Below are 11559 nucleotides of genomic sequence, written 5' to 3'. Positions count from 1 at the left end.
TAGTGCGCGACCGTTTTTGTTGTTTGTTTTGTCTCCCCATTCTTGGCTTCGTGCGTTCATATCTTCCAGCAGGAGATATGGCGCAGAGGCGTTTTTTATGGTTTCTTCTATTGATTTGAAGTTAATGGGACTAGTTGGATGCACGTAGACATTGATTAATGTTACCTCTTTCGGGATGCCTGGCAGGAAGAGTTTTATGGCTAGAACGTCTTCCCCTTTTTGCGTCTGTACGATCTTGTAGGAAAGGTTTTTGTCCACAAGGAATCCGACCCCTCCAATTTGATACTTTGTGGGATGCAGGACACAATTATAATTTTTATATGATCGTCTGTGCTTCTTGGGGTCCTTACCCGCATTTGTTTCTTGAAGACAAATAGCCAGAGGTTCATATTTTTGAATCAGAAGGTCTATATACGCAATGTTTGTTTCGAGCCCTTGGATGTTATACTGAATTATTCCGTGATTTCGGTGCTTTATGTTGTTATGTTTATCTATTATTTGTGTGGGTTTCATTTGGTGTTTGTTTGTTTTAGTCATTGTCTGATTTGTTTAAGTTTCCATAGCGTTTTCGTCGTTCGAGTCCTCGCTATCTTCGAAAGGGTCACGTATGTCTTTGTTGCTTTTTTTATATTGGGTTTTAGAGAGCGTTTGCATGTTTACTTTCTTTAACTCCTCTATTTGTGTCCTGGTGCTAGCTGTGATTGTTTGGATTTTATTTTCTGGGTTTTTGGTTTTCGCTATTTTTTGGCGAAGGCACTGGTTTCCAGGTTTTTCAGGCCTGATCTTGTGGCATATTTTTTTGTTTGCTTTTCTTCTGTGCATGTTGGTGCTTCTGAGATATCAGATGATTTTGCTGTGTTTGTTGTGTAGTCGTGTTTGTTTAGTATTTCGATGATATCGGATGTTGGTTGCTGATTGGTGTGTTCTGGTTGAGAATTGGTTTTTGGTTTAATTAAATGTGTGGTAGATAATGTTGTTTGGATTGAGGTTGTTGGTTGTATGTTTTTGTTGGTTGGTTGGGTAGGCTGGTTGTTCATGATGCCCAAACTCGAGTGTTTTGGGGCAGTCTTGTTTTTTGTGATGTTGTTATTTTTGTTACTTGATGTGTCTGTATCTTTTGTTATCATCGTTTGTGTTGTTGGATTGTTGTTAGTTTTGTTTGGTATGTGTTTCGGGATTTTTTTGTAGGCTTCTCTTTTTGGTATTCTACAGCCGGTGGCTATTTTTATAGCCTCCTTCTCCCGTAAGTAGGAGGGACAGTCTCGTGCATTGGCTGGGTGGTTGTCATCATAAGGTGAGTTGGCGCAGTTTGCACATTTTATTGGGCTGCAGATCAGTATATGTTCCTCGGTTGTTTCTGTTTTTTCTTTATTGCATTGTCCGCAAATTGGAGTGGTGATTTTGCAGTGTTGGTATTTGTGTCCGAGTCTTTGGCACATACTGCATCTCATAGGTGCCATGTAGTACTTTCTTACTGGCACTATAAGGAAACCCACTTTAATTTCCTTTGGTGGTTCAAGACAGTCGAAAGTTACCTGGACCAAGCCTGAGTATACTTCCCTTGTGCATCCATCAATTTCAGCCATTTTTTTATATCTCCAGATTTTTAGAATATTTTTATTTTTTTCTTTCAGCCGCTGGAGTACTTCCTCATCTGACATAGAGACTAAATCTCTACAGAAGAAAGTTCCTCTGCACGTGTTGAGACCTTCATTGTATTCCGCCGTAATCGAAATGTCGCCTAGCTTATTGATTTTTATAAATTTTTTTCCTACAATTTTATTTGGTACCTCAATCACAAGGTTTCCCTCCCTGTTGAAAGTGGGCTTCGCTAAAGCGCTGACACCTTGAATCAATTTGGTAACTAGGAATATGTTGTACGTCCTGAAGGGGCGTTTTTCGTCTTGTGTTTTTAAAGTAATGTATCTTATTAATTCGTTTGGTTTGCAGTTCGAATTTATGCCCAGTACTGGGAAATCCATGAAATCATTCGTTATATCCTGTCGGGACTTTCGTTTTTTCCTGGATATACCGGCTTCGTCACCCTCAAGTGAACGAAGGGGCTCAAACCTATTTTGTGTACCCAGTGGGTACACCACTACGTTTACTATACTCCTTTGTTTAGTTGTTTTCAAATATCCTATACAAAATTTTTATATTATACTGGATACGGGTAAAGTTTTGCTTTATAAGATCTTTTTCACTTTTTATTTTGTGCCAAAATTGACGTTGTCAAAATAATTGACAGTAGTTAATAGTCTGACGAGTAGTTTTGAAGAGTTAGATAGAGAGATAACACTTAGCAGTCATGGATCTAATTATGCGTCAGACATATTCGTGAAGTTTTTTATTAGATGGTTTGACAGGTTCGAGTAACTGCCGTACTATCATTAAAGTTAAGTCTAAATATTTAAAAAACAAATTTTTGTAGTTAGCATGCCAAGGTGCAGGGTATACTTCAGTGCAAATGAGACGTTTTTACTTGTTTGTGTGAAACTTCTGAACTATGTGAAACTTCTGAAGAACGTGTTGCTTCAACTATGTTTGTTTTGGAGCCAAAATCTCTTGAATAAAGCAAGGTGAATGAGTAAAATAGTAAAGAAATGTGACCGACTTACTTTAAGAGAGAATGGACTTCATTTGAGGGAAGACTGCAAACATGCAATTGAATTCATCCAAAATACTTTGAGATTTATTATATTTATCCGTTAGAGATCTATTATATTTATCCTGTTATTACAATTATTAGTTTCTACAAATTTTGGTTTAGATTGAAAAATATAATAATGATTGATACAAAGAAAAAGTTTTCTTCTTCATATATTAAAACTTTGAATGTTCTTTTCAAGAACTGCATAAATATTTACAATCTATATTTCTGCCAAAATTTTGATTTTTGATCAATAACATTGAAGCTTAGGGCATCGCCTTCTAAGCCTTCTGTTAAAAATTCAGTAATGCATGGCTTGAGAATATTTTCAACGCAACTTTGCAATCAAAGTCATTTTATCACTCGTTGATAGTTTTTATCCATAGGAGTTTAGTTAAAAGTGCAAATTTGAGAAAACTCATAAATTTTTATTAATGTCTTGATATGCAACATAAGTAACATTAATCTGTGAGATCTTAAATTTATATTATTTATACGTTCACCCGTTTAACTATAGTTACTTTAAATTTCAAATGACTTAAAATTACTTTAAATTTCAAATAAAATTAATCGCAATAACCATCCCTTTTAATATTTTTTTTATTAAAATGGTTTCTCTTTAAAAATTTATGATTTACTTATAACGTATTTTATTATTAAAAGATATTTATTGTCGCTTATAATCTTTTCTTTCGATTAATAATAATTTAATCCCAATTTAATTGACTGGTTTTATGTTTTGTTAGGCATTTTGTTGGTAATTTAACAAAATTACGTAGAACTTAGAACATTTTTGCATAGTTATATAAAATTATCACTACATTTATATTAACTTATTTACTAGTCGAGTTTTCATAAAAAAAAATAATTTTTTTTTGTTTTCTTCATTGAACAAAAAACAATTTACTTAATAAAGGTTTATTATTTTATAATGTCAAAATCAAAGATTTTTTATCTACATATATAAAATAATTAGATTTTTAACATATTATTATACTACGAAATTTTTCTGGTATAATAAACTACTAAAAATATCTAACTACTTTTAACCTTATTTTAATTTTAAGAATGTAATTACATACATATTTTTTTGATTATAATTATTAAAATTATTTTTGAAGAATAAAAAGAACAGTTATTACTACATGCATATGTATGTATATATAGTATTCCTTGAATAAACTACTATATGAGAAAAGTATTTTCTCGATTTTTGCCAAATAATATGATCTAGATCTTTTTCTTTTGTTTGATCCCTCTATCCATATATGGTTCATTGATCTACGATATTTGTTCTGTAGCCTGTATTTGGTGATTGTTGGTTTTTACAATATTATATTTTTTACAATTATTTAAAAATTTGATTACATTACGGTACTTTTTATAGTCGTTTTGATGATTTTTGTTGTTTATGTCAGAATCAATTATTATGAAAAGTAAAGTGACGTAGAAAATATGTATACAGTTTAACTTCCATATAATGAACAGCGATAATCCCTTGAGTTTTGTTCTTAAAAAGAGATACAATCTTTAAATATTGACTTTGTATATTACGAACTTAATTCGTTATTTAGAGACTTCCTTTTATTATGAAGAAAGAATCGTAGTATAGAGAGTTTTGAAAAAAAAAACAAAATTGCATCAAGTATGTAATGAGTATGTAAACTTTATTAGACATGTTTACACTTAACAAGTACACAATTTTACTATGTAATAATAAAAATGTGTAAATTAAATTTTGAAAAAGTTATTGTTTTTCGCTTGGTGCATGATTATCTATAAAGAACTTCTCCAATTTACTAATCTAATCAAACACCTCAGGAGGTGTGGATTTTTTGGCTTATGCTATTTTCCTTAACTTATAAATTGCATCGGAAATTTCACTTTTACTTATTTCGGACTGTGGCTTATTATCTTTAACTTTATCATCTGAAATTTCTAAATTTAAAATTTCATAACCATGTATAGCTAGCAGAAAGTCTTCATCTGTGGGAATATCTGAGGTTGTTATTTTTTCATTGACATTTGAATATTATTTAATTATTATAATTTAATTATTTAATTATTATTGCATTTGCGGAACAGCTTTGTTCTACGGAATATTTGTATATAAAGACGCAAGCTCTTCTGCCTGGGTGTTATTGCATGTTTCTCCTAAATGAATATCATTTAAACTAGAAATCGGTACAAGATCTTCGTTCGTTTGAAAATCATTGGAACGATTTTTAGAATCTGCTTTGCGATTACAATTCAAAATTCTAGTGGATGTAACACCTTTCCATAGTTAATTGGAGTTTTTATCTTCCGTATCACTCAATAAATAACGTTCTAACCCTTAAAAATAACGTTTCCCTTAAAAATAACGTTCTCTAGTGAAATTTTACATTTATTATTATGCCCATTTTTAATGGTTATGCCCATATTAATGGTATTTAGGCTGTCTACTGGGTGGAAAAAATTTTATCGTAATAAATATTAATTTTTTTTGTAATATAATTTGGATGAGCTACCAAAATATTGTGAGAAATGTATGTATGGGAAAATATTTATATTTACTAACTAAAACGTTTGCAAATACATGTGCGTTAATAGTAAGTTATAGCAACTTCGGATTTTTCATTTATAGGATGCAGCTTCCGGCAAGAAAATTTGTTGACGTCAAAGGATAGGCAGTTTTTAAACACAGTTTCCTTAATTGTATAATATGAGTCACAAGCGAAATTAACTATGATGTATGCCGATGATGAGTTGATAAATCATTCTCATGTGTCGGTATCGGGATTATGTGGTGAATTTGATACACATCCGCTTGTAGCAACGCAATTTTGCATTCAAATATGAAGCGAGATGATGTTATTCGCCCTTGTATTATCATTAATTTGTATATTTGCAGAAGTTTCGTGTATTTTTGATTTCGGGAATGTAGCTACTAGGTCGAATATGACCACTTATGATGGACAATTGTTCTCTTAAAACTTTTGGAGAGATTATAATCAGTAATTTCTCCATGTCTTCTCTTAACTCCTTCTGTTTGGCAGCAGTTTCTTCCAGATTTAAATTTTGTGAGGTTTTTTTGTATTTTTTGGTTGAGCCCCCAAAAAGTTAGATAGTTTAATTGAAAAAAACTTCTTGTTGCTTGGTTTGAACTTAATTAATTTTATTTTTAAAAGTCTGACCTATTTATACAAAAATTAAGCTACTTTACATTAATTATTTCCCAGAAATAGACTAGTAAGCAAATTTATGCATTTATAAAATTCATAATTTTCCCATGTTAACCTAAGTATCATGTAGGTTTGAAATTTACTTAAAGTAAACTTAACAAACAAAATATATGTGTGTAATTTGACTCGTACAAAATATTGTGAGAAAATTATGTATGGGAAAATATTAACATTAACTAACTATAATGTTTGCAAATACATGTGCGTTAATATTAAGTTATGGCAAATTAGAATTTTAGCAATTTTGGTAAATTGTTGTTACACAACACGCACCAATAACAGCTATAAAGGGTGTATTGCTGTTTGAAGTATTTCCCTTCATATTCATTAGCGCTGCACCAAACTAAAATTAAAATGAAAACAATTAGAATATGGAAATCTTTTTTAATATCGATATAAATATTTAGATGATTCTAAATAATAGCGTTAAAAAAATTTAGATGATTCTTTGAAAAATGGAATTAAAAATCAGGTCATTAACGAAAGGATAAAGCTTCAGCTGCCTGTGTTCCTTTCACAAGTCTTTAAGGATTACTTTTACGAAATCATCCAAGAGTTTTCCCAATTTAAAAAATATAATTTAGTAAATATTTTAAATTTTTAATTATTTTTTCTTTACTATTCCACTTTCAAGTTTTGTTTTGTTCTTTAAAAATTGGGAAAATGCGTTACACTTTAAATAAAATTTACCTCTTTAAATAAGTTTAACTTTATTAAAGTCTATTAAAAACTTTAAATAGTTAATAAAAATTTTACTTACTTTCACACTTTAAAAATTTTACTTACTTTTATTTAATAATTTTATTGAGCATGTGAAAAAATGGGTTTATATTGAATGAGCCTAATAATAAAATATTGTAAAATTGTTTTAATGCTGTAGTAAATAATGAAATAATAATCTCTATAAAAATTGTCCTGTCGAACACAGATTTTGCAAAAATAGTTTAAAAAAATATGTTGCATAAAACCATTTTATAATTTTAGTTTTTCTAAAAAATTTGTTTTAGGTTGGTTTTTAAATGACATACTCAATAACTAACTAACAAAACATTTCAATCATGGTGAAAAATACTAAAACATCATTTTTGAACACACCATCTTGGTGAATATGAACTGTTCAGAGAATCTATATAAAATCCACGCCAATTATATGTATGTTGATTATTACAGTACAATGATATGAGGTCGATCTATTTCAATCACCTTCTTAGTATGTCTACACACCCGTTTAGCCGCTGATAAAGGTTGATCACCAGCAATAGTTAGGGCTAAATGAACGAAATTGTGGTCTAGCCACCTAATAATAGTTATATTTTCACCTGGAGTAGCAAGATAATACGATCTTCTTGTTAGTTTTTTTTCATTACATAGAGCGTGAAAATCACTTTCATATCGTGTAGTTTTCTGAGTAGATTAATTGAAGTGATTAAGTTGTCGAAAAATACGTTATGTTTTTTTTCCTTAAATGGAATAAAATCCTCCAATAACCATTAGGTTTTTTAACAAGCCTGGTTTCTGCTCTTTTATAGTTTTCAAGTAATATCTTGAAGATAATAGTTTTCAATTAATATTTTAATAAAAAATTTCATTTACATTGAATTGATTGTTTATTTTAATAAGACACAATAAGACTTTGCTTAGGAAATTTTTTTTTAAAACGAATTTAACACTAGAACTACCGATGTTCAACATATACCTAGCTTTACCGCACCCGTCAAATTGACGGATTTTTGGTTATGGCTTCACTGTAACTTTTAACTTAGTTAATGTAATTAAAATAATATAATTTAACAAAAAAAACATTTAATATAATAATTCATTAATTATTAATAAAAAAAACAAACAAAAACAGTTTCTATTTGCATTTATAGTATAGCACATTTGATGTGTATGAAATAACTATGAGCCACATATTTTGCAAGTGCACGTTATCTGAACATATTTGCAATCGCTTTCTGCGTTTGTGGCTCTTTTGGGGAATTTCATATTCACTCCCTGAATCTTCATTTTCATATTCATATTCGTCACTTTGTTCAATATCTCGTACTTCAATTTCATCATCATCTTCTTCAAAGTCTAACAAATCAGTTTTATTTTCCACACAAGATATGTCTAAATTATTATTACTTGAATTAGTTTTCGAACAGTCTTCATTTATACTAGTGAGTTCCATGAAATTTCCGAATAATTTCCTGGAAATCGTTTCATTGTTGCCTAGGATTTACAAAAAATAAATATTTTCATACTATTTATCAGAAAATATACTATTTCATACAGAAAATAGTATGAAAATATTTTTTATAAAAATATTTTCATACTATTTTCTGAAATTACACTTTTCACAGAATACACTTTGCACAAATTGCACTCTTCTGAAATAACTTTATCACGTTAGAAGTACAACTTATAATGATTGGACCTTTCAATTCCAAACTGAATCTTAATCTGAGCAAAGTAGATACCGTTATAACGGTAGTCGAACACTTTGGATGATTCAACTTTTTGGCAAACATGAATGATTGCCAAAGCCGTCATTTTGACGGGTCCTGCTATAAACAGGTATAGGTCATATTGATTATGGAAATTAAAATGGGTGAGTGAAAATTGAATAGAAAGATTCAACTGTTTTTATATTTCAAAAAAAATCGTGTAAAAAATTCTAGAACAATACATAAAGTATATCAAATTTTTAACCATGAAAATTGAAAACCGTCAAAATGACGGTCTTGGTAGTTCTAGTGTTAATTATTTAAGTGGCATGTTGTGATTACTATAAGGAATCTTATTACTTCTCACGTGAATTTATACACATGCAATTTAAATATAGAAAAATACATAATTCAATAAATTAAGATAAATAAGTCTTTACTTAGTATCTATTAAAGACTTTACCTGACACCTGGATACTTTACACACAACAAATTATATAAATTAATCTAACAGTTTTTTGTTAGATTATTTTTTGAAGAATTGATTTATTAAAAATAAAGAACTCAATATTTTCTAAAATTTTTGGGATAAAGGTTTAACTTTATTACTCAAATTTCAAATTAATAATGGGTTCAAAATATAGATTTTGTTGTTGATGAAAACTTCACTTGTATATCTTACTTTTACTTTCTTAGTGATATAAGAAATGAATTCATAACAAAGTGGCAAGCATAAAGAATACATTACCACTTTGTGATATAAGAGTTTTAAGATTTTAAAATTATAAAAGAATAGTTTATTGAACGTAAAATTAAACGCAAAATGCTGATAGCGGCTATTTCGAATGCTAGAAAAGTTTATTGTTTTTCTATTTGAAATGTGTATTGTTAAGTCCTCCACCTTCAAATTCAAATTTCCTCATTTGATGTAGCAGGTTGTAAACGAAGTATAATTTGTGGATGTACTGCAGTTTCTGTACTAAAATGGTTTGGGTATTCTTTTTTTAATTATAATGATTAGAGGTAGATGAAATAAGCTTACTGTTTGATTCCATTCGTTTTCCTGCTTCAACAATTCTGTTTGCTTAATATTATTAATATTAAATTCTTTTAGAAATTCAAGCGATAGATGTTTGTGAATTTTGGATTTATTTTGGTTGTAGAAAAGGAGGTAACGTTTGTATTGATTTAGTATAATTGAAAGTGAAACTTTTATCCATTATTGATATTGTCGTATTATGAAATTTTTTAAGATAAATCCCAGAAAGATTTCGCTTTTCGTTTCCAATAAGAGCTTCACCTTTGAATTGATTTCAGAGTATTATACTTCGATTTATTTCTTCGATGGTTTGTATGTAATAGTTGTTAATAGTGTTACATGTTAAATTTTTGCCTTCAAAATGCCTTTTTATACCGTTTCTTGATTATAAGTTAAAATTAGCTTAAACTCTAATTTATTTATTACATTTTCAGTTTTGATTGATTTAATTAACATTTTAGTATAAGTTTCAATTATAGTTGATTGGATTTTTATAACATAAAGGGTGTTTTTGGTAGCGCATTATGCTTTTGCCTTTTTAACTACATAAGTACTTGAATAACTTAAAAAAAAGAAATGCACAAAATGTACTAAGATTGTCATTTGTTTTTTAAGTGTAAAAAATGAACCAACCAAATAAAATGGTGGAGAAAATGGTGTTTGAAAATATTACTTTAAATAATAACAATTTTTTTCCAAATAAATCTTTACGTAAATCTTCTTTTAGAAGATCTGCTGTGATTTGATTATTTTCCCTATCTTCCGTTTGCAAGCCTAAACATGCTAGAAAGTTTTCAGTTTCTAAACATGCATAGGTGTCGTGAATGTATAATATAGACGTAGATGTCGTGGATGTTGATAAAGATGTTAAATTTTTGGGTTTATTTCCAGATTGATTGTTTCGCATTCTTGCCCGCTTATAAGTGGTATACAAGTTATTGAACTTTTTCATACACTCGTCTACGGTAAATAGTAAGTTAGCGCCTACGTTCTTTATTTTCCGCAAAACCAGTTTCCACAATCGAATTTTCTTTCTCTTTTTGTCAGTGAAATATTGTTCTCCTTCAAGTCGCATTTGTATCAATAATTTAACTTTTCCCCGGTCCCAGAATTTTTCATTTTCTAGATCGCTGAAATAAAAATTTACATTTTTATTTAGATAAATTTAAAAAAAAAGGTTATTAATTTATAAAATGCAAATTATGATAAAAAAAAATAAAACTTACTCTAATAAATCGTCAACGTCTACGTCCAACGTGATGCTTTCTTTTTTTAAAATGCTTATTGCAGCTACGAGTATTAAATTGAAAATGCATAGTTGCGCACATTTCTTAAAAATTTGCATCTGTAGTATCAAACACACTTTTTTGACAACTAAAAAAGTACTTAGTTGTGAAACGTATTACCCATTTAGTGCTAATTAAAACTAAGTTACCAAAAACACGGAAAGTAAACAAGTATCATTTGGAATAGTTTTTATTTTAGCAAAATCTAAAGCTTCCTCAATTTTTACAAAAGGTAGCTAAGAACCTAATATTTTTGAAATTCTTTTGACTTCTCTTTTTGAAATTAAGCTTGAGTTTTGAGCCTAATTTAGCCTAATTATATAGGATTCAACGATTGTTGCTTTTTAAAATATTATTATTCTTTTTGTTTATCATAATAAATCATCAAATTTATTGTTCGCTTTTAACGTCTGACATTGTGAAATGTCATTATATTTCACAATGTGAGGGATGTATATATGTAAGGATATGGATGTAAGAAATATTTCTAGTTGACGTAAATTTTTACTGCAAAGTCAATTCTTTTCTTTAATCCTTCCAATTCTGTGACATGAATTGTAAAGCTTCCTTCCCGAATTTTTGCTTTTTCTAAGTGAATCTCTAATTATTTTCTTTTTCTTTTTATGTTCAGTATTAGTATTTTATGTTTATTAATTTATTTTAATTTATTTGTCAGTTTTTCATAAACGTTCGCTTGTAAAGGGCTTTGTTGTTATATCATGTTTTATATGAAAAATAAAAAAATACATACATATGTGTATTTTAAAAATAAGTAAAAAATAAAAAGATATTCAAATTTTAAGTTTTTTTTATCACCAAAAAAGTACATAAGTTCTAATATTTTTCTGTCAAAATAATTAAATATGCGAACTAAATTATTTCTTTTTAAATGTTGCAAAATCAAAGTTTTCAAGACAGGTCAATATTTTAT

General features: G+C 28.8%; 1 protein-coding gene across 1 annotated transcript; it reads right to left on the bottom strand.

Annotated features, from left to right (window-relative positions):
* Positions 1–737: 737 nt before the first annotated feature.
* LOC129618981 (uncharacterized) lies at positions 738–1586 on the bottom strand. The gene has a single exon (XM_055534025.1). The coding sequence runs from the start codon at positions 1584–1586 to the stop codon at positions 738–740; it is 849 nt and encodes a 282-aa protein (XP_055390000.1).
* Positions 1587–11559: the final 9973 nt, after the last annotated feature.

The sequence above is a fragment of the Condylostylus longicornis genome, unplaced genomic scaffold (genome assembly GCF_029603195.1).
Source record: "Condylostylus longicornis isolate FDR11 unplaced genomic scaffold, ASM2960319v2 ptg000010l, whole genome shotgun sequence".
Classification (NCBI taxonomy): Eukaryota; Metazoa; Arthropoda; class Insecta; order Diptera; family Dolichopodidae; genus Condylostylus; species Condylostylus longicornis.
This window is presented reverse-complemented; position numbering and strand designations above follow the sequence as displayed.